This window comes from Scyliorhinus torazame, chromosome 7, assembly GCF_047496885.1.
Source record: "Scyliorhinus torazame isolate Kashiwa2021f chromosome 7, sScyTor2.1, whole genome shotgun sequence".
NCBI lineage: Eukaryota > Metazoa > Chordata > Chondrichthyes > Carcharhiniformes > Scyliorhinidae > Scyliorhinus > Scyliorhinus torazame.
In genome coordinates this window covers 253,776,016-253,799,531 of record NC_092713.1, presented here as the reverse complement: position 1 = coordinate 253,799,531, position 23,516 = coordinate 253,776,016, and the positions used below count along the sequence as shown (strand labels likewise).

Genomic DNA, 23,516 nt, shown 5'->3' with positions numbered 1-23,516 from the left:
ATCTCAAATTAATTTGGTGCTTAGCTCTCCCCCCATTCCCACAACTCATTTAAATTCTTCTGTTCCGAACATCAAAGGTACCAAGAACAAGGAGAACATGCAGGGAGGATTAGCAAATAATAAGGATCAGGATAAGCTTTTCAATTCAGGAAAGGATAAAATACAAATGGGTGAGCATCCATTCCAACTGAATCAATACTGCACCGAATAGCAGGCTCTTTCCTGCTGAAAGAACTATTTTTTACTTCCGTCCAAAACAGGCCATTGGCTGATGTCTGCATCAGAAGGTCAGATCCATTTCCACAATCAGCTTCATCGGCATAATTGGAATGTGCTGGGCAGTGGTCAATGACCACTAGCAGGCAGCTTGCCATGCCGGAGAGTGCTAAATCTGGTGGTTTTATTGATAAGGCAAGTTGACATCTGTAAAGAGTGGGGGCAATTTTCCGAACCCTGTTGCACCCAGCGCAAATGTCAGGAAAATACCAGGAGAGCCCTGAAAAAGGGATTTGCACCACGTGCCAAACAGTTTGCTATGTTCCTGGGCCCACCCAGCAGATGTAAACGAGTTCAAGCCTAGCAAGGGCATGCACCCGATTATCTTGCATTTAAAAGTGAACGTGCTCCCACGTGTTGGCGTGATGTGGCACCGGTGGGAAGCATTACTGGTCTCCACAAACGGAGACCAGACGTTATGACCACACTTGGGGGGCCTCGGAGGCCATAGTAGCCCCTGAGAAGTCGGGGACATGTCAGCGCACCCTGGCAGTACCACGGTGCCGGGCAGCGCCAACATAGGATGGGGCATGAAGGGGGTGTGGTCCTTGGCAACCCCATAGTGAAGTGCTGTTACTTTGGTGTGGGCCTGATGCCGGCGATTGGTGGTGGGGGAGGGGACAGACGCCAGCTAGGATGGGTGGGGGGGGTTGGTTACCCTGTCTCCTGTGTAGTGTTGGGGGTGTGAGTTGCCCCTCTGTGGTAAAGGGTTGGGGGTGTTCCCCTCATCTGTGGGGGGGGTTACGATGTCCGGGGGGTGGGGGGGGCTGCCCCTTAACTTGGGAGAAATGGTGCCTTTATCTCGGAGGAACTAGACCTGGACTGTTGATGTTGGGAGGCAGGGAAACAACATAGCAGCAGACTGCAGTGTTTTTGTGGGATCCGAGAAGCATTTTTGCTCCCTCTAGCTTCCCTCATAAAATCCCCCTGAAAAAAAAGACCCAGAGTGTTTCTGAGAACTTCCACCAGCCTTTGAAGATTACCGATTTGGTTGTTAATCAGGCTCTTCCCATTTGTACCTCAAAATTCTGTAACCAGCCTAAGCCTAAACTGCATGCTGTATACCTATTTACAGGCAACCTGAAGATTCATCAGGTCGACCTTGGATGTCCAAGAGGCAACCTAATTTACCCCATCATCAATTTTAAGCACTCGGCTATTAGTTTTTGAGACAAGAAATAGACAATCATCAGTTGAAAATGGCCTCCAAAAGTGTCAAATGTTTGACTCATCAATATTAATTTGAAGGGAAGGGAAACTTAACAAATTAACTTAATTTTCAGTTAAACAAAATAGTTAATGTAAAATAGCATTCTTAAAGATAGTGAGCTGGATTCTCCCAAATTGGGGCTATGTCCCCACACCGGCATAAAAATGCTGGTGTTTCACTCCGGAGTTTCCTAAAAAAAAGATCAGCCAATTTACTCACCAGCAGGGGGCTAGCAGGGACCCAGAGTGATTCATGCAGCTCTAGCTGCAGATACGGGCCCCCGCACCTCTGGTTTCGAGTCCGCGGGTGTGCACGGCGGCGGCCTCCAGCGGCCACGCCGAGTGTCATGGCGGACTCGGACCATGGAGGCAGTTCAAGATGTAGGCCCCCCCAACCTGCCGCGCACCCGAAGATCTGACCGGTCCGATCTGCCCTGCCCCACCCCCCCCCGGCCCCCACCAGGGCGGCCGCAGACTGAGTCCACAGCCGCCATGCTAGCATCCCGACCGGCCATAGCATGTTAGTTCCACGCCGTTGGGAACTCGGCTGGTCGGGAGCGGAGGATCGCTGGGCAGGCCTTTGGCAATGGTCCCCCAGCCACACAGAGTACCTCGCGAACACGCCGATTTTCAGGGTCCAGAGAATCGCCGGACTGGCGCCGGGCTCAATTTCGGCGTGAAATTGGATTCTACGCCCCGGCGCCAAATGCAATTTCGGCGCGGGGTGCGAAGAATCCATCCCAGTGTTCTTAAGGGCAGCTGCAGCTTACATTCAAGAAGTTACACAGCATAATGCTGAACGTTGAAACTTACTGCAACTGTAGCATGGTAACTAGTTCCACAGCCAATCAAGAGCAAGCGCCTGCACCTATTTATTTCTTCGAAGTGGTCTTTCAATCCACCCAGCATAACTGTAAAAAACACATCAATTATTATAAAACACTATATAGCTTAGTTTGTTCAAAATTGCACATTCAAAAGATTAATAACTGTGTCAACCTCTGTTGACAAGTTCACAGATAATACTGAAACTGGTTTTTACCTCAGAAATGCAAACATGGAGAATACTTTACCTGTGCTTGTCTCAAAGTTTACTCTTCCTCGCAAAGTATTAATGATAGATTCTGGTTGTTCAAAAATCTCTTTCTGCATGAATGTACTGAAGTTGCCTGCATCAAAAAATTGCACACAGATTACTCTCAAAAATATATTTGAGATACATCTGAAAATGGTTACCTCAATAAATGTTCAAAGCACTCAAACCTGTTCACATTACTGCTAATAAATCATAACATATTAGCTTGCAGAACAAAAAAGCTGCATGACATCAGCAATTCACCAGGAGATTAAAAAGACGAATTAAACAAAACTGGGAATTTAAGGACAGTTTATTTTTAAGTAGCAGGGCCAAAGGTGAGAAAGTTGCTGGGAAAATAAAAGTTGATAACTTACTTTAGTAAAATCCTAGCAATTGGCCCAATTTGGATTTAGACAATAATTCAACAACTCCAGGGCAGCACGGTGGCACAGCGGTTAGCACTACTGCCTCACAGCACCAGGGACCCTGGTTCAATTCTGACTTCGAGTGACAATCTGTGTGGAGTTTGTACATTCTCCCTATGTCTGTGTGGGTTTCCTCCGGTGCTCTAGTTTTCTCCCATGGTACAAAGATATGCAGGTTTGGTGGATTGGACATGACCAATTGCCCCTTAGTGTCCAGGGATGTGTAGGTTAGGTTACAGCATTGATGGGATAGGGTGGAGTAATCTTTCAGAGGGTCAGTGCATATCTGATGGCCAAATGGTCCCCTTTTGCACTGTAGGGATTCGATGATTTCCAAATGTTTTAGTGTTATCATTTATTAAGCTGTGTTTTGTGAGGGCCACGAAGAATCCAGCACGAGTTTTAAGGATACAAAGTAATAACATTTATTTACAATAACATATATATATAACAGCGGCTGCAACTTCCCTTGCTGCACACTCCTTCCTGCTGGTTCCTAAACTGGCCAGCTTTATTTATACTAGGAGTTTACTAATGGTTTCTCCGCCCCCCTCATTGGGGATGCTCATACTCCCACAGGATTGTGGGATTTTGTCATTAGTCCCCAGCCAATGGTAAGTAGGCAGGTTATAACATCCCTCCCCCCAAAGTAAAGGAATCCACTGAAGACCCTGGCGAAGGAGGGCGTCGGACTCGTTTTGCCGCAGGCCGGACACCATCTGCATGCGGCGTGTAACGAGACAGAGACCGGCGCTTCCGTGATGAACGGCGCAACGGTTGTACATCCATGGCCCGTGGACCCGAGGATTCCCCCTCTGATGCATCCTGTGTCTCCATCTCGGAGTCAGAGTCTGCTGCCTCCGTCATGTCAGCGTCTCTATCTCCATTCGGTTCTGTAACGACCTGCGCAGGCTTCGAGTGAGGCACCAGTGAAAGATTGTGAGGACTACCTTCCCTTGTCTCTGGTCTCTGCGGCTGTAGAAATGAGCTCCGGGGGCGGGGAATCTTTTGAGGGGATAGTCTTCTGGACCGAACGTGGTCTACATGTTTGCACTGGGGACGACCCTGGGCTTGCACCTGGTAAGATATAGGGCCCGTTCGGCGAAAGATTACAACAGGAACCCACTGGACACCACCAGTGTCCCTATCCCTGCCGTTCTTGTGTGCGGCGTACTTTTGCGCCAATGTCCGGGAAAACCATACTAAGGCGGGTGCGAAGTCTCCGGCCCATTAGGAGTTCTGCGGGAGCTACCCCAGTCACCACATGGGGGGTGGTCCTATACGTAAACTAAAACGGAGCCAGTCTCGTGTCCATTGATCCGGAAGACTGCTTCTTTAGGCCTCTTTTGAATGGCTGCCAACCCATTTGAAGCCAGGTGGTAAGGGGCAGTGCGGATATGGCGTATGCCGTTCATCTTCGTGAACCTCGCAAACTCCTCACTCGTGAATGAGTGCCGTTATCCGTGACCAGCACCTCGAGGAGGCCATGCGTACTAAACGACAAACGCATCTTTTCAATTGTTGCGCAGGACGTTGTCCCCTGCATCTTATGCACCTCTAGCCATTTAGACTGGGCGTCAATTAATAGAAGGAACATGGATCCTTGAAAAGGGCCTGTGAAATCTGCATGCAAGCGTGCCCAAGGCCGCCCTGGCCATTCCCAGTGATGTAGGGGCGCGGCCGGCGGAAGCTTCTGATGCTCACGGCAAATGGAGCAGTTTTGGGCCACCTTCTCAATGTTGGTGTCGAGGCCCGGCCACCAGACATAACTCCGGGCCAACATTTCATTTTGGTCACACCTGGATGCCCATTGTGCAAGTCTGTTAGTATCAGCTCCTGGCCTTTTTCCGGGACAATCACACGCGTCCCCCACAAGAGGATGCCGTCTTCCACACTGAATTCTGACAGCTTGGAGGAAAATGCCCGCAACTCGCCTGGGAGCTGTCTATGCTGCCCACCATACAGGACTATGTGCCAAACCTTTGACAGGACTGGCTCTGTCTGGGTCCACTCACGTATCTGTGATGCCGTGACAGGCAAGGTGTCCATAAAATTTAGGGTTGCAACCACCTCACCGGTCTTGGGGCTCGACATGGGGCTGGTCGATAAAGGCAATCGGCTCAGTGCGTCAGCATTTGCTATCTGCGTACCTGGTTTGTGCTCCAGAGAATACTCCTATGCAGCAAGCAACAAAGCCCAGCGCTGGATCCGTGCGGAAGCAATGGGCGGTATTGGCTTATCCTCTCTGAAAAGTCCCAGCAGAGGCTTATAATCAGTCACGATAGTGAAATGGTAGCCATACACATACTGGTGGAAGCGTTTCACCGCAAAAACCACTGCCAGGCCCTCCTTCTCGATCAGCGCGTACTTTTTCTCCGCTGCAGTCAATGTGCGGGAGGCGAAAGCTATCGGTCGCTCGGCCCCGTTCTCCATCTTGCGGGACAGGACGGCCCCAATACCGTACGGGGATGCATCACATGTGACGAGCAAAGGCTTTCCAGGATCATAGTGGGTTAGTAACCCAGACAACAACAATTGTTGCTTTACCCGCCGGAAAGCGGTTTCTTGCGGCTGACCCCAAACCCAGGTGTGATTTTTCTTTAGCAGAAGGTGCAAAGGGGCCAGCGTAGTTGCCAAATTCGGGAGGAACTTCCCGTAATAGTTTACGAGACTGAGAAAAGAACGAAGATGCGAAGTGTCAGTCGGGGAGGGGGCCTGTTGAATTGCACGCACCTTCTCTGCGGTGGGATGCAAACCTTCGCGGTCCACCCGATAACCTAGGTAGACTACTTCCTTTGCCTGAAATACGCACTTTGTGCGACGTAAACGGACTCCAGCCTCCGAAAGGCGTCCAAGGACAGCCTCCAGATTTTCCAAATGTTCCTGCTCCGACGTCCCTGTAATCAAAACGTCATCTAAGTAGACAGCAATACGTGGTAAACCTCTCAAAAAGCCCTCCATAACACGTTGAAAAATTGCGCAGGCAGAGGATACTCCAAAGGGCAACCGTGTCTTTTCATACAGGCCCCAGTGTGTATTAATCGTTACATATGGTCGGGAGACAGGGTCCAGCTCCAACTGCAGGTAGGCGTGACTCATATCTAATTTTGTGAACGAGAGTCCACCTGCAAGCTTCGCGTAGAGATCCTCTATGCGAGGCATTGGATATCGGTCGAGTCGGGAAGCCGTATTCACTAAGTTTATCGTCGCCACACAAGCGAACTGTGGCATCTGGCTTCATTACAGGTACAATTGGTGCTGCCCAGTCAGCAAAACGGACGGGCCTGATAATACCCAAACTCTCCAAATGAGTGAGCTCCCCTTCTACCTTCTCGAGCAAGGCGTAAAGCACCGGGCGCGCCCGGAAATAGCGCGGCGTGGCTCCTGGTTAGACTTGGATACGGGCTACGGCCCCTTTTATTTTCCCCAAATCAGGCTGGAATACATCTGGGTATCGTCCTAGCACCTCAGTCAACCCTTCAGAAACTGTTTGGAAGATGTGCTGCCATTGCAACCGCAAATGGCGCAACCAGTCCCAACCCAACAGGCTGGGCCCATGGCCGCGCACCACGATAAGTGGGAAACGCCCCTCCTGGCGTCCATAAACAACAGGGGTCATTGTAGTTCCTGGAATGTCCAGTGGTTCCCCCGTGTAGGTGGCCAACCTGGCCTGTGAGTCGGTTAATGTAAGGGTCTGTATACCCTGCTTGATGCGGTCGAATGTCCTCTGGGCGATCACAGAGACCACTGCGCCAGTGTCCAACTCCATCTCAAGCGGGTGGCCATTGACCCGTACTGTCACCTTAATGGGGGCCATACGGGGAGCTGCCACACAATGCAATTGCAGGCAGTCGTCCTCCGTCTCCATGTCCTCAGGAGTAGTCGCCGCAGGTTCATCCACACGGAAGGTACGGCCCCTGGGCTGGTCCCAGTTTCGGTCGGAACGAGGGCGCCTCTGGCGCCCCCAGGACCGCCGTCCGCGACGGGGTCGGCGCCTACAAGTCTGACACGGACAAGGCTCCTCATCCATTGGTTCTGGAGAAGGCTCCCTTCGGGGAGGAATGTCCGACGGCCACTGGCGTCGGTCCGGACGTTGCCTCGCCCAAGGTACCGCAGGAGTGCGGGGGGACGTTTTCGGACGGAAGGGGTTGCGCCCCAAGGCATGCACTTCCATTCCCTGTAGCTCCTGCACTCCTCGTTCTGCGCTCTCTCGGGACAATACTATTTGAATGGCCTGTTGAAAAGTCAATGTTGGCTCAGCTAACAACTTTCTCTGGGTGGCCGCATTGTTAATACCGCAAACCAAACGGTCGCGTAACATTTCTGACAAGGTCTCACCATAGTCACAGTACTCCGCAATCCTGCGTAGCCTGGATAGAAAATCGGCAAGGGATTCTCCAGGGGTCCTCTCAGCGGTATTAAACCGGTAACGCTGGACTATCGTGGACGGGGTTGGGTTAAAATGTTGCCCCACTATATTCACAAGTTCATCAAACGTTTTGGTGTCCGGCGCAGCTGGGTACGTAAGGCTCCTAATCACCCCAAACGTATGCGGGCCGCAGGCGGTGAGCAATATGACCACCTGGCGCTCGTTTTCGGTGATACTGTTTGCCCGGAAATAGTAACGCATCCGTTGTGTGTACTGGTTCCAGCTTTCCAGCGCAGCATCAAAAACATCCAAACATCCGTACAGAGGCATGGTATAATAGAAAGCTTCCAACCTATATCCAACAAAAATCCAGGGGGGTGGCTTCAGCAGTGTAGACAGCTATTCACTTTAACCTTCGTCGCCAGTTTTGTGAGGGCCACAAAGAATCCAGCACGAGTTTTAAGGGTACAAAGTAATAACATTTATTTACAATAACATATATAACAGCAGCAGCAACTTCCCTTGCTCCACACTCCTTCCTGCTGGTTCCTAAACTGGCCAGCTTTATTTATACTAGGAGTTTACTAATGGTTTCTCCGCCCCCCTCATTGGGGAAGCTCATACTCCCACAGGATTGTGGGATTGTCATTAGTCCCCAGCCAATGGTAAGTAGGCAGGTTATAACACTGTGGCAGAGGTGGACTCACACTTTTGGGAGCCCCATGCTCTCCCTCTTTGCGGGGACCACCATCTCACCCCATATTCCTGATGTTGTGGCGGCCCTCCCCCAATGATGTTGAGCCCCTCCCAATAACGTCATCTCCGCCATCAATGCCCTCTTGACCCCGCCCCTCCAAGATCACACAATGCAAGGCACAGAAACAAAAAATCACTGCTCAGACAGACTGTTGTAATGCCCAATGACTTATGCCAACAAGCCTGTACTGTTGATAAAATAGTTGAAATGCATAATATGCAAGGCACAGAAATGAAAAATCACTGCTTGACAGACTGCTGTAGTGCTCTTTAACTTATGACATTAATAAGCCTGTACTAATTGAAAATTGAAATCCAAGCCTACCTGTTGTCAGCATGATGCTAAAGTTGGTCAATATTGTGATCACTGTGCCTTGAGGTGAGCAAATGTGAACTGGTAGATGAGCAAAGGGTCAAGAAATCAACCGATGATATGACTGCAGCACTGCAGGCCAGTGTAGGAAAGAATCAGCTCAAAAAAGTCCAGTATAGGAGCAAATACTCCAATGAAGTGGAATGTCCAGTCCAAGTGTAATATCAGCGGCTTTGCTGGCAACTGTCTGACAGGATTTTGTTCTTTAATTGATCGTTACACACCAGTTATAACTGACCACTAGTCATTATGTCAGACCAGCATTTGTTCCCTTCAAGAACAGAATTTATACTGGAGAACATTGCAGAGGGACAGATTTTTTAGATTTTCTTTCTTCATCAGTTGTGTGCAATCCATGGCAAGTTAGATGACTTTTTCTTCACTCACGTCATTGTAGGTAAAATCCTGTTACGGATGTATTTTCAATTGTCAGCATTGCTGAACTTGTCAAATGTTCTTGACTCATTGTACTTCACAGATAATTTTCACTCTTTTCAATACAGAGAAAGAACATTCACTGCAGGCATTTGTGACAGGTATCGCGAAAAAGGTCTTCAGAATGGTTTTCACATTTGGAAAGGATGCCTGCAAACCATCACGTAGAAGTCTGTATAAATCAGCTGGTGATCTCGAAGCAAAGAGCTCATCATTATTAATGAAATGAATGAATTGTTTCATTTCATCTTCAAAAATATTTCAGTCTATGTCCTCCCAATAGAATTCAATGAATCTCTCACTGCAACAGCTCTTAGCATTCTCATCCAAACTTTTGTTGAAAAGCACACAAAATAATTCAACAGTCTTCTTCAGAGATTCACTTCTACTCTGCAATTGCACCATTACGGTGTCACAATTAACACAGATAGTCTCAATAATGATCTGCTCTGTCCCATTAAAAGTGATTTAATTGTCTCTAGTTTAACCCAAAAATAACTTCCTGTATACTTCTCATCATCAGAGGGGCATGTATTCTTTCTTAAAAACAGTAAAAACATCAATTTCATACTTTTCAAACTTCTCTGCCAAGGATTTTGCTTCAGCTTTCACATGTGGCATCTCTGAATTTGATATGGCTATGTTTGATAAGCATTCCTTTATATCGATAAAGCCAGAACAACACGAGCGGACCACCTGGTGTCACAAATTCCTTTGATCGTCAAACATTTTCCATGTGCCTGCTCCAAGTGATTGCAGCATATTTTACAGACGTGGAAACCAAAAAGAAGGCATACAAATTTTGAACAAAGTGAACAAAATATATGGTTGCCTTCACGATTCAGCTGCTGCATTGCAGATTAAATTCATGGAGTGACTGTAGACCCGAATATTTTCTGGCATTATCAAAGCTCTGCCCATGATAATATTTGCTATATTTTAAATTATGTTCAAAATTGTTGTCTCCAGGCACTCAGAAGTGTGTGATTGTCACTAGACAAAACAGAAATTGATCTACAACTTCACCATTGCTGGTCACATATCTTAAAATTAATGTTAATTGATCCACATGACTCACATCTGGTGCTGAATCAACCTTTATGGAATAGTGTTTAGCATCTTTGACTTCATTGATGAATTGGTTTCCGAGTCCCTCTGCCATTGTCGTGATCAATGAATTGGTTTCCGTGCCATTCTGTCATTGTAGTGATGAAATCATCGTCGGTCTTGTGTGTTAAAAAGTTGGTCTTCCCTGTGCCACAATATTGATAACTTTTCAAATACTCTTTGAGAAGCTCATTAAATTCAAGGAGATATTCAAGGCAGGCTACAAAATGACTTCTTTGACTTGACATTGATGACTCATCCTGTCCTCTGAGAGGCAGTTCCATGGAAGATAGCAGTTTGACTGGACAGCAACCGAACTTGGCGACACTTTTTCACTTTTTTCCAGTCAGAACACTCCCTTTCAAACTGAGCTGATAACGCAGAATCAATTCCTCCAGATAATTTACATCTTTGAATGAATGCACACATAGCCTTAATAGAACTTTTGGAAGTTTCATGATCAACAATATCTCTTCCGGCCCCAGGACCAGACGGGTTCCCGGTGGAGTATTACAGAAAATATATGGACTTGTTGGCCCTGTTGATGGTGAGGACATTCAATGAGGCCAGGAAAGGGGGGACTCTACCCCCGACGATGTCGGAGGCGACGATATCGTTAATTTTGAAGAGGGATAAAGATCCGTTGCAGTGCGGGTCCTATAGACCCATTTCATTATTGAACGTGGACGCCAAATTGTTGGCAAAGGTACTGGCATCGAGGATAGAGGACTGTGTCCCGGGGGTGATGCACGAAGACCAGACAGGGTTCGTAAAAGGGAGACAACTGAATGTTAACGTGCGACGACTATTAGGGGTGATAATGATGCCCCCAGTGGAGGGGGAGGCAGAGATAGTGGCGGCAATGGACGCAGAGAAGGCATTTGATAGGGTGGAGTGGGAGTATTTATGGGAAGTGTTAAGGAGGTTTGGGTTTGGGAACGGGTTTATTAGCTGGGTTAGACTTCTTTATGGGGCTCCAACGGCAAGCGTAGTTACAGGTCGACATAGATCGGAGTATTTCCGACTATATAGGGGAACAAGACAGGGATGCCCGCTGTCTCCATTGTTGTTCGCGTTGGCAATTGAACCTCTGGCCATGGCGTTGAGAGACTCCAGGAAATGGAGAGGGGTGATTAGAGGGGGAGAAGAACACAGAGTCTCGTTATACGCGGATGACCTATTGTTATACGTGTCGGACCCAGCGGGGGGGGATGATAGAGGTTATGCGAATTTTGAGGGGGTTCGGGGATTTCTCGGGGTATAGGCTAAACATGGGGAAGAGTGAATTATTTGTGATACATCCAGGGGACCAGAGTAGAGAGATAGAAGGCTTGCCTCTAAGGAAAGTGGAAAGAAACTTCCGATACCTGGGGATTCAGATCGCTAGGAGCTGGGGAACCTTGCACAGACTTAATCTGACACGGTTGGTAGAACAAATGGAGGAGGACTTCAAGAGGTGGGACATGCAGCCTCTATCGCTGGCGGGCAGGGTGCAAGCAATTAAGATGATGGTCCTCCCGAGGTTCTTATTTGTATTTCAATGTCTCCCTATACTAATCACCAAGACCTTTTTTAATAAAATAGACAGGAGCATCACGAGCTTCGTGTGGGCAGGGAAAGTTCCGAGAGGGTGAGGGAGCGGCGTGGAAAAGACTGGAGAGAAAGTCCTGTAAAGGGACGAGTTTAGAGGTGCTGGTGACGGCGCCGCTACCGATCTCACCTAAAAGGTTTACCACGAACCCGGTGGTGGCGGCAACATTGAATATCTGGGGACAGTGGAGGCGACAGAGAGGGGTGCGGGGAGCCCTGGTGGGGTCCCCAATCAGGAACAACCATAGGTTCGCCCCAGGAAGAATGGATGGAGGATTTCAGAGCTGGTACCAGTTGGGAATTAGGAGGGTGGGAGATTTATTTATAGATGGGACTTTTGCGAGCTTGGGAGCATTGGAGGAAAAGTATAAGTTGGCCCGGGGAAATTTCTTGAGATATATGCAGGTGAGGGCGTTTACTAGACAACAGGTGAGGGAATTTCCGTTGCTCCCGACACAGGGGATACAGGACAGGGTGCTTTCAGGGGTGTGGGTCGGAGAGGGCAAGGTGTCAGAGATTTACCGAGAGATGAAGGAAGAGGGGGAGGAGTCGGTGGGCGAACTAAAAGGAAAGTGGGAAGAAGAACTAGGGGAGGAGATAGAGGAGGGTATGTGGGCTGATGCCCTAAGCAGGGTAAATTCCTTTTCCTCATGCACCAGGCTTAGCCTGATTCAATTTAAGGTGCTACATAGAGCACACATAACGGGAGCAAGATTGAGCAGGTTCTTTGGAGTGGAGGACAAATGTGGGAGGTGTGGCGGGAGCCCGGCAAACCACGCACATATGTTTTGGGCGTGCCCGGCACTGGAAGGGTATTGGAAGGGAGTGACGGGAGTGATTTCGCGGGTAGTGAAGGCCCGGGTCAAACCAGGCTGGGGGCTAGCTCTATTTGGAGTTGCGGAAGAGCCGGGAGTGCAGGAGGCGAAAGAGGCCGACGTTGTGGCCTTTACGTCCCTAGTAGCCCGGCGCAGGATCCTACTCATGTGGAAGGAGGCGAAACCCCCCGGACTGGAGGCCTGGGTAAATGATATGGCGGGGTTCATTAAACTGGAGCAGATAAAGTTTGCCCTGAGAGGATCGGCTCAAGGGTTCACCAGGCGGTGGCAGCCATTTCTCGACTACCTAGGGGAACGTTAGAGGGAAGACAGATGACCAGCAGCAGCAACCCAGGGGGAGGGGGGGGGGGAGGGGGGAGGGGGGGGGGGGTTAGTTTAGTTTAGGTCAAAGATAAAGGGGTTTTGTTACTTGTGTATTGTTAAAAATTTCTGTATTGTTATTGTTGCGTTTGCTTTGTAAGAGGGGAAAAATTGTTGTTTGGGGAAAAATAATTTCAATAAAACATATTTTTTTAAAAAAACAATATCTCTTCCAACATTTTCCCAGTTAGAGTACCCATCAACAAATTGTTTCCCTTTACTAGGGTCAGGGAATAATTTGTAAACATTACAGTAATTTCTGAAAAAAAAACCTAATTTTTCCTTTCCGTCATGCCATTTCTTTTCACCCTCAGAAAATGGGACTCATGAAGACTTTAAAACTGCTTTCGGCCTCGAGCCTCAAACACTTTTCTCAAATTTTCCATGTTATCTACGTTCTCTGGTGTATTTATTACAAAATATTCAATCATATGCAGTGGAACACATTTTGGTCATAACGCAATGTATTCAGGATTCTTCCCTCACATCAGCAGCAGAAGAACAATACACTTCAGCAGTATCTTGTAGTTCCATTCCCATCTCAGGGTCCACATCTTATTCAGGTCAAATTCACCAAACAAGTCACCAAAACATTTTGTTGTTATTGAGGATGAATGTGTAGGTTGGGCACTGCTCAATACTTTAAACCTTTTAATCTAAGTGACAAACTGCCTTTTTGCCTAGCTTTGTCCTCTTGCATAGTCTTCAACTTCCTGAGTTTTTGACTTCCAGATTCATAGTTAGTGTCTCTTCATATTGACTGGGGATGATCGGTCTTAATTTCAACGATTCATGAAAAAGTCTTAAGAATCTTCTGTTGAGTGAAGCCACCTTAAGCAAAAACAACCGATTGTGAGAATTGTGGTGAGGATGAGCCAGAGTTCACTGCCAACATCCTACAAGAGTAACTGGTTGCTGGCAATAATTTTTGGGAAAGCTGCGATGCCGAGGAATGGCCAGGGCAAGCCGATACCACAACACACCGCAATCGATCAGAGTGAGAAATGACTGACACCAATAAAGGCAGTAAATTCAACATGCAAAATCAAAAGAAGATGTTGATTGCTGCCGAGCCCCATCACGCTGGCCATTGGCTCTATTCAAGCTGCCCCACTGCTTCTGGCCGCTGCCCCTAATTCCCCAAAACACAACGCCAGTGTTTGCCTGTCCTTCTTTGCACCTCCCGACAGCTGCTCTGCTCGCCTCTCCGCTTTAGTTTGGGTGGCAGGGCCCAAACCTTGACAACCACGCGTGCTCCTGACTGGCTGCTAGATATCTGGCCTGGCCTCTGCCCACTCTCGCCCTCGTCACCCAGTCCGGTTGCTGTCCAGCCCTGCTGTGTGGCTGGCCTCTGGCTCGGAGTGAGTCACCCCTGAGTGCTCCTTGATTCCCCGAGACATGAGGCCTGGCCTTCTTCGCACCTCCTGACTGCTGCTCTGCTTACCTCTTCGCTTTTGCTTGAATGGCCAGGCCACAAGCCTCAACGATCACACGTGCTCCTGGATAGCTGCCTGGCTGCTAGCTCTCTGGCCTGGTGGCCTCTGTTCCTTTTGCTTTGGTTGGTTTGCCCGCCTGCCCTGGCCAGGAAGTTGAGAATCATCCCACTGCTCCCCTCAGCAGCCGTTGGCCCAGTGCCTCCTTACCCGCCAGACTGAATGCCAGAAAATGGGCTGCTGCGTTGCATCTTTACTTAATGAAAGTTCAGAAACTTCACACCAATTCAGGAGATCTGTGTCTGAACTGCTACAAGTCTCCACCATCTCTCAATGTCTGGAAAACTGTTTTCCTGCTCTAAAGGGGAGTTCACCAATCAGAGCACGATATTGTTCTGTGTAGCTTGCTGATGGGCTCAAGAAATTTGAATGAGCCTATCAGCAAATTTAGAGCTACCAAGGCTCTCATTGGTGTTCCCATGGTGTTCCCACAACAGTCACCTCTCGGTATGTGCAGGGGCCTCACAGTGCAGCACCGTGTGTTTCATTGGCAGTCCGCCTCGGAGCTGTGCAGCAAACAATATTCTTGTTGGACTGTCACAGAACAGAATTTTCCTTCCAAAATTATAAAACAGAAAATGATGCAAATAATCAACAGGTCTGGAAGCATCTGTAGACACAGAAACAGAGTTCACACTTCAGGTCGGAGGCCCTTCATCAGAACGGCACGGCAGCACAGTGGTTAGCACTGTTGCTTCACAGCTCCAGGTTCCCAGGTTCAATTCTGGCTTGGGTCACTGTCTGTGTGGAGTCTGCACGTTCTCCCCGTGTCTGCGTGGGTTTCCTCCGGGCGCTCCAGTTTCCTCCCACAAGTCCCGAAAGACGTGCTTTTAGGTGAATTGTACATTGCGAATTCTCCCTCTGTGTACCCGAACAGGTGCTGGAATGTGGCGACTGGGGGCTTTTCACAGTAACCTCATTGCAGTGTTATTGTAAACCTACGTGTGACAATAAAAATTATTATTATTATACTGGGGAACCGTTGGCGATTGAGGGCACTCCTCATGGGGTACGGGTTCAGTCTTCGTGCCTACCATTGGTGGTAGTCCACGCTGACGGACCGAACATATTGGGGCACGATTGGCTACAGCATCTGTGACTGAATTGCCAGGTCCATGGTGCCTCTGTGCACCCTACATCCATTCTCACAATCCTCTGCAAGGTTCTGACATCAATTATGATCATACGCACCACTGCATGTAAACAGCATGGGTGGCACGGTAGCACAGTGGTTAGCACTGTTGCTTCACAGCACCAGGGTTCCAGGCTCGATTCCTGGCTTGGTTCACTGTCTGTGCGGAGTCTGCATGTTCTCCCAGTGTCTTTGTGGGTTTCCTCCGGGTGCTCCGATTTCCTCCCGTGCTTCTTAGGTGACATTCTGAATTCTCCCTCTGTGTACCCAAACAGGTGGCGGAGTGTGACAACTAGGTTTTTTTTTTTTTACAGTAACTTCATTGCAGTGTTAATGTAAGCCTACTTGTGACAATAAAGGTTATCATTATTATTAATTCAGTACTTCCCTTCTCATGCTTACAATATAATGAAAAGCCAGCTATGGGGTGGCACAGTGGTTGCCCTGGTGCCTCACAGTGCCAAGGACCCGAGTTCAATTCCAGCCTTCGGTGACTGTCTGCATGTTCTCCCGTGTCTGTGTGGGTTTCCTCCAGGTGCTCCGCTTTCCTCCCACAGGCCAAATATGTACACGTTAGGTGGATTGTCCAAAGATGTGCAGATTTGATGGGGTTACAGGGCTAGGATGAGGAATGGGCCTAGCTAGGGTGTTCTTTCAGAGGGTCAATGCAGACTCGATGGGCTGAATGACTTCCTTCTGCACTGTAGTATTCTATAGTTCTATTTCTATAATGTCTAAGATGCAACTCTAACACTCTAAAGGCACAAATATTATAGACGTCCAAAAACATATCTGAGTGAAAAATGCAAGGTTAGAAAGGTACAGTTAATTGAAAATATGTTAGAACAATAAAAATACAAGAGAAATATTAAGACAGAGGAGAGATTAGAAAGAGACAGGATAATCCGAAGTGCTACAAATTCATGTTGTCTTTACTGGGATCAAGTTTCTATTACCTGATACATCAAAAAAAATGATTAGTTTATCGAAATTAATCCTAACAGTAGCTTTATTACAGGCGATCCTTGATAAACAACGTTTATAAATTGACACCGTTTCGACTTTACATCGTCAGTTTTGACTTTACGATGCCATGACAGTGTACAAGTTCAAACATTCGCACGTGCGCATGATGTTCTGCGCACCCATCCCCCTGACTCAAGTTGCTCAGTTGCTGTTCCGACGCATTTTTACTTCGCGAATCTATGTATTTCCAAACTTTTTCTTAAAATTTATATTTTATAATATAAATCTATGCTATATTACCCTTCTTATAATAGAGTATAGAATTCTGGGTTATTTTGGTGAAAATAGGGTATCAGGCTTGGTTCAGGAACCAATTCCTGACTTAACATTATTGTTATGTGAAAATTGGTTCCAAAATTTACCACGCTTCGACTTAAGACAGTTTTCAGGAACCAATTGTGCCATAAGTCCAAAGACTGCCTGCATTATAATATTAACAATGGCTGTTATTTCAGCATTACAACATGAAAGTGAATCCAAAGATTTCCAGTCAAGTACGCCACTGGTACAAGTAAAATAGTGGTAGATTTAATTGAATGATGTGAGCGAACATGAATTTATTCTGACCCCTTATCAGGGAAAACAAAGTTTAGTCCATGCAAACTGTAACACATCGGGCAGCACGATGGCGCAATGGGTTAGCCCTGTTGCCTCACGGCACCGAGGTTCCAGGTTTGATCCCGGCTCTGGGTCACTGTCTGTGTGGAGTTGCGCCCCCACAACCCAAAGATGTGCAGGGTAGGTGGATTGACCATGCCAAATTGCCCCTTTGATGCACGAACAAAGACTAAAGTTGGGTACAACTGTGGCTTTATTACAGTCAGATGCGTGGCCTCCTGCTGCAGCTGGCGAAATGGCAGGGCACTGGAGGTCATGCATTTTTATACAGTTCTCCCTGGGCGGAGCCAGCTGGCAGGAGCTACCGGCGAACCTGTAGTGCAGGTCCTACCTTACATCTCCTATTACAGTGGATCACCACATTCACCCCCTGTTAAAAATGAGTCCGGCGGGGGTGACGTGAAACTATATACAATTAGTGCAATTATGTACAGTGGTAGGGAAAACAAAGTCCATGTTGACGGTCCGGAGTCCGTCAAAGATTCAGCCGGTCCGGTGCTTTGGTGCTTCGTTGGGAGCGGCGTAACGGTGGCGGCGAAGTCGGTGCTCGCGGTGGTGGAGGTGGCACCGATGGCGGTGGTGGCAGTGCTGATGCTGGCCAGTCATTGGGGAATTCCGGGAGCGTGCAGAAGTCCTCTTCGTCCTCTTGTGCGGAAAAGGGGGGGTGGTCTGGTGGGGTCAATATTGGCGGCGCAGTGGGAGGTGGGGGCGCATTGGTTGGGGGGGGGGGGGGGGTGTTGTGGTGGAACCTGACGGTGCCAGGTCCCTGAGTGAGACAGTATCTTGGCAGCCGTCGTGGAACTCAACATAGGCATATTGAGGGTTGGCGTGGAGCAGGTAAACCCTGTCCACCAAGGGGTCCGCCTTGTGGAGTCGGACGTGCCTACGGAGAAGGACCGGTCCTGGAGCAGCGAGCCAAGTCGGGAGCGTCACCCCGGATGTGAACTTCATGGGGAATGTGAAAACATGGGGTGTATTATTAGTGGTGGTGCACAATGGTGACCGGATGGAGTGTAGAGCGTCAGGGAGGACCTCCTGCCAGCGAGAGGCTGGGAGGTTCCTGGACCGTAGGGCCAGCTGGACGGCCCTCCAAACCGTCCCATTCTCCCGTTCTACTTGCCCGTTTCTCCAGGGGTTTTAGCTAGTCGTCCTGCTGGAGGCTATACCCCTGCTGAGTAGGAACTGACGCAGCTCATCGCTCATGAATGAGGGTCCCCTGTCACTGTGGATGTAGGCGGGGAAACCAAACAGGGCGAAGATGGTGCTGAGGGCATTGATGACGGTGGCAGATGTCATATCAGGGCATGGGATGGCAAAGGGGAATCTGAAGTTTTCGTCGACCACACTGAGAATGTACGTGTTACGGTCGGTGGAGGGGAGGGGCCCTTTGAAATCCACGCTGAGGCGTTCAAAGGGGTGAGAAGCCTTCACCAGGCGCGCACGGTCCGGCCGGTAGAAGTGCGTCTTGCACTCCGCACAGACCCGGCAGTCCCTGGTGACTGTCCTTACTTCCTCGACGGAGTAGGGCAGATTGCGAGCTTTGACCAGATGGTACAATCGAGTGCCCCCTGGGTGACAAAGGCTGTCGTGTAGGGCCCGGAGTTGGTCCACTTGTGCGCTGGCACATGTACCTCGGGAGAGGGCGTCTGGGGGCTCGTTGAGTTTACCGGGGAGATACAAGATCTCGTAATTATAGGTGGAGAGCTCAATTCTCCACCGCAAGATTGTATCATTTTTGATCTTGCCCCGCTGTGTGTTATTGAACATGCAGTCTACCGACCATTGGTCCATAAGGAGAGTGAATCTCTTACCGGCCAGGTAATGCCTCCAATGCCACTCAGCTTCAACTTGGGCTTGGGCCTCCTTTTCGACGGATGAGTGTCGAATTTCAGAGGTATGAAGGGTGCGGGAAAAGAATGCCACGGGTCTGCCTGCCTGGAGTGGCGGCAAGGGTGACGCCTGAAGCATCGCTTTCTACTTGGAAAGGCAGTGACTCATCCAATGCGCGCATCCCAGCCTTGGCGATGTCTGCTCTGTTGCGGGCGAAAGCGTGTTGTGCCTCGGCCGCGAGGGTGAATGGGGTGGACTGGATCAGTGGGCGGGCCTTGTCCGCATAGTTTTGGGACCCACTGAGTGTAGTAGGAAAAGAACCCCAGGCAGCGTTTGAGGGCTTTGGGGGAGTGGGGGAGGGGAAGTTCCATGAGGGGCGCATGCGGTCGGGGTCGGGCCAGAGAAGTCCGTTTTGGACTATATAGCCGAGAATGGCTAACCGGGTCATGCTGAACACACACTTCTCTTTGTTGTCGGTCAGGTTGAGAAGAGTGGCAGTGCGGAGAAATTTATCGAGGTTGGCATCATGGCCGCAGATGGTGACATTATCTAAGTACGGAAAGGTGGCCCGCAAACCGTACTGGTCGACCATTCGGTCCATCTCTCTTTGGAAGACCGAGACCCCATTTGTGACACCGAAAGGGACCCTAAGGAAGTGGTAGAGGCGACCGTCCGCCTCGAAGGCAGTGTATGGCCGGTCCGACTTCTGGATGGGGAGCTGGTGGTAGGCGGATTTCAGGTCAATTGTTGAGAAGACCCAGTACTGCGCAATCTGATTGACCATTTCAGATATGCGTGGGAGGGGGTACGCGTCGAGCTGCGTGTGCCGATTGATGGTCTGGCTGTAGTCCACGACCATCCTGTGTTTCTCCCCAGTTTTAACCACTACCACTTGGGCTCTCCAGGGGCTCTTGCTGGCCTCGATAATACCCTCCTTAAGCAGCCGCTGGACTTCGGACCTGATGAAGGTCTTGTCCTGGGTGCTGTACCGTCTGCTCCTAGTGGCAACGGGCTTGCAATCCGCAGTTAGATTGGCAAAAAGAGAGGGGGGAATCGACCTTGAGGGTCGCGAGGCTGCAAATGGTAAAAGGGGGTAAGAGCCCGCCGAATTTGAGGGTGAGGCTCTGGAGGTTACACTGGAAGTACAGGCCCAACAGGAGTGCAGCGCAGAGATTAGGAAGGACATAGAGGCGGAAGTTACTAAATTCTACACCCTGGACCATGAGGGTGACTGTATAAAAGCCTCGGATCAGGACAGAGTGGGATCCGGAGGCCAGGGAGATCCTTTGATTGGCAGGGTGGACCGCGAGGGAGCGCCTTATCGTATCTGGGTGAACGAAGCTTTTGGTGCTCCCGGAGTCCAGGCGTATTGCGAAGGCAGGGCCCCAGCTGACGAGGTCATCGGCGGAGTCCAGGAGGGGTAGGAATGGGTAGGAGGGTGGGCAGCGCGGCGGGAGAGGTACGATTGTACGTTACGGGATGCGTCAAGGTTTTCATCTCCGCCAGTTCGAGCGTGGCCCCTTCCAGCAATTGTTCTCGGATGCGGTCCGACGCAATACCCGTCACGAAGGTATCGCACATGAGGAGGTTTGTATGTTCGGCGGCTGTGACGGCCTGACAGTCACAGTCCCGGAGGAGTGGAATTAGGGCCCGCCAGAAGTCTTCGCTGGACTCACCAGGTAGTTGCGAGCGGGTGGCAAGTACATGCCTGGCGAAGAGCGTGTTCGCCTTCTGCGCGTAGTGTTCTTTGAGGAGTTCCATTGCTTTTGTGTAAGTCGTGGCGTCTTGGATCAACGAGAACACGCTGGAGCTCAGTCTGGAGTACAGGACATTTATCTTCTGAGCCTCCATTGGCGCAGGGTCCGCCGCGTTGATGTAAGCCTTGAAACATGCTAGCCAGTGAGTAAAGTCTTTCCTGACGTCGGGCGAGTGAGGATCCAGCTGCCGGTAATCGGGCTTAATTCGGATATCCATTCGGTGGAAAATCTGACTGTAATGAATTGGTGCATGATCAATTGCACAAAGACTAAAGTTGGGTACAACTGTGGCTTTATTACAGTCAGATGCGTGGCCTCCTGCTGCAGCTGGCGCAATGGCAGGGCACTGGAGGTCATGCATATTTATACAGTTCTCCCTGGGCGGAGCCAGCCGGCAAGAGCTACCGGCGAACCTGTAGTGCAGGTCCTACCTTACATCTCCTATTACAATGGATCACCACACCCTTAATTAGAAAAAACAAATTGGGCACTCTAAATTTTTTTTAAAAACTGTAACACATCTACAAATCTCCACCCATTGTTTAAGATTTGGATTTATAATTACATTTGTACACTCTTCTCACCTTTCATTATTTGATGCAATTCCATCTGCAAAGTGTGTATGGCTCTTGATGCCAAATCGCCCACTGATGTTTCAATACGGTGAATGGAGAGGTAACCGTCACTCACTGCAGCAATGTCATCATCTTCCAGAAATATAACTCTGTTTGTGTGCTCAATGATTGCACTGTTGAGGAATGATTTAGTATTGTAATTATGAATAGATGAGATATATTTTCTAATAATAAAGAATTGTAAAGAAGAAATGTACAACTACATTACACTTATAAATTACTATTTCCTGCACGTGTATCACAGCAACTGATATTTTCAAAGTTTTTCCGGATTAGAAATCTGCTGACACATCATTTTATATGTTCCCTAGTAAAAGCACAACAATAGTAAGACACCTTTCTTAAGTAGCACCTATTTCCACCTGTGTTACGAAGCATGTTGGGATGTTTGACTTCATTAAAAAAAAAATTTTGAGTACCCAATTATTTTTTTCTCCAATTAAGGGGCAATTTAGCGTGGCCAATCCACCTAACCTGCACATCTTTGGGTTGTGGGGGTGAAACCCATGAAGACATGGGGAGAATGTGCACAGATAGTGACTCAGGGCTGGGATTCGAACCCGGGTCCTCAGCGCCACAGTCCCAGTGCTAACCACTGTGCCACAGGCCGCCCTAGGGATGTTTTACTTCATTAAAGGTGCTATATAAATGCAAGTTGGTGTTGTCATGTTCCTGCCTGTCACAGCCTTGCCCACTTGAGAAAGAAAAAAAGAAAACCGCATTTCTGTTGTGCCTTATCACATCTTCAGTACATGCTCAACGCCTCACAATCAATCAAACATTTTGGAAGTCAGCCCTGTTAAGTAGACAGATGCTGCAGTCAATTTCCACACAGAAAGATTCCACAAATAATGAATAAATAAGCACACTTTTGGTCATTTGATTGAGAAGAACATTGGCTAGATACCAAAAGACCCTTATTCGTTTTCAAATTGTGCCATGGGACCTTACAAGGTAATGAAATCACTGGATGGATATATAGGCTCGCAATTTAAACATCTTATCTGAAATACAGCATCCCTGGCAATGCAGCACTTCTTCAGAACTTAATTTAATTATCAGCCTACATAATGTGTGCCCCAAAACCCACAGCCAGCAGATTTAACAGCTTACCAATGCCTTAGCCAAACTGACTATTTCAAACACAATAGTTACTTCTTTTTTTTTTTTTAAAAAACACTTTTGTAATTTACTTTTACCCCAAATATAAGCTGCTTAAGAGAAGTGATACAGTTAACTATCTAATAGTCCCATGTAGTATCAAATCCTACTTTGAATAAAACATACGAATTAGGAGCTGCATCAGGCCATTTGGCCCCTTGAGCCATTCAACAAGATCCCCAGACCTGGACCTACTGCTCCCCGGACCTGGAATATCTGACCGTGAAGTGCCGCCCATATTATCTTCCACGTGAGTTCACTTCAGCCATTATCACAGCGGTCTACATCCTACCCCAGGCAGTAGTGAGGAAGGTGCTGGACGAACTATACACAGTAATAAACAACTACGAAACAGAACACCCAGAGGCCTTGTTCATCGTGGCCGGAGACTTCAACAAGGCCAACCTCAAGAGTGTACTGCCAAAATTCCACCAGCACATCTCCTGTTCCACCAGGGGCGACAACACTCTTGACCACTGCTACTCAAAAATCAAGGGCGCCTACCGTTCCATCCCCCGACCGCACTTTGGGAAATCAGACCATAAGACGGTGCTCCTTCTCCCGGTATACAAGTAGAAACTCAAGCGGGAGAATCCAGCTAAGAAGGTTGTGCAGTGCTGGTCCGAGGAGACAGAAGAGCTCTTATGTGACTGCTTAGAGACAGTGGACTGGTCCATATTTAAGAACTCAGCGACCAACTTAAATGAGTATGCCACCACCGTCACAGACTTCATCAGCAAATGTGTGGACCACTGCGTGCCAAAGAAAGCAGTACGTGCGTTCCCCAACCGGAAACCATGACTCAATTGCGAGATTGACTCCCAACTGAAGGACAGATCTGAGGCGTTCAAGGCAGACGACCCTGACCTATACAAGAAATCCAGGTACGACCTCCGCAAAGCCATCCGGAATGCCAAGAGAGAATATCAAACCAAGCTAGAGTCACAGACAGACTCTCGGCGGTTATGGCAAGGACTAAACATAACGGGCTACAAAGCGAAGCCGAACAGCATCTCTGGCAGCAGCGCACCCTTCCCCGATGAACTCAAT

The 23,516-nt window shown here is 48.7% G+C and overlaps 1 protein-coding gene across 2 annotated transcripts in view; it reads right to left on the bottom strand.

The window, feature by feature from the left end:
* LOC140426959 (glutamine--fructose-6-phosphate aminotransferase [isomerizing] 2-like) overlaps window positions 1-23,516 on the bottom strand; it is a 136,175-nt gene that overhangs the window by 47,547 nt on the left and 65,112 nt on the right. For both annotated transcript variants that reach the window (XM_072512274.1, XM_072512275.1), the window contains 3 exons: window positions 21,255-21,418; window positions 2,559-2,654; window positions 2,299-2,396 (listed from right to left, as the gene is read on the bottom strand). In XM_072512274.1, coding sequence (XP_072368375.1) covers window positions 2,299-2,396; window positions 2,559-2,654; window positions 21,255-21,418 — 358 coding nt within the window. The remainder of the gene's footprint in view (window positions 1-2,298; window positions 2,397-2,558; window positions 2,655-21,254; window positions 21,419-23,516) is intronic.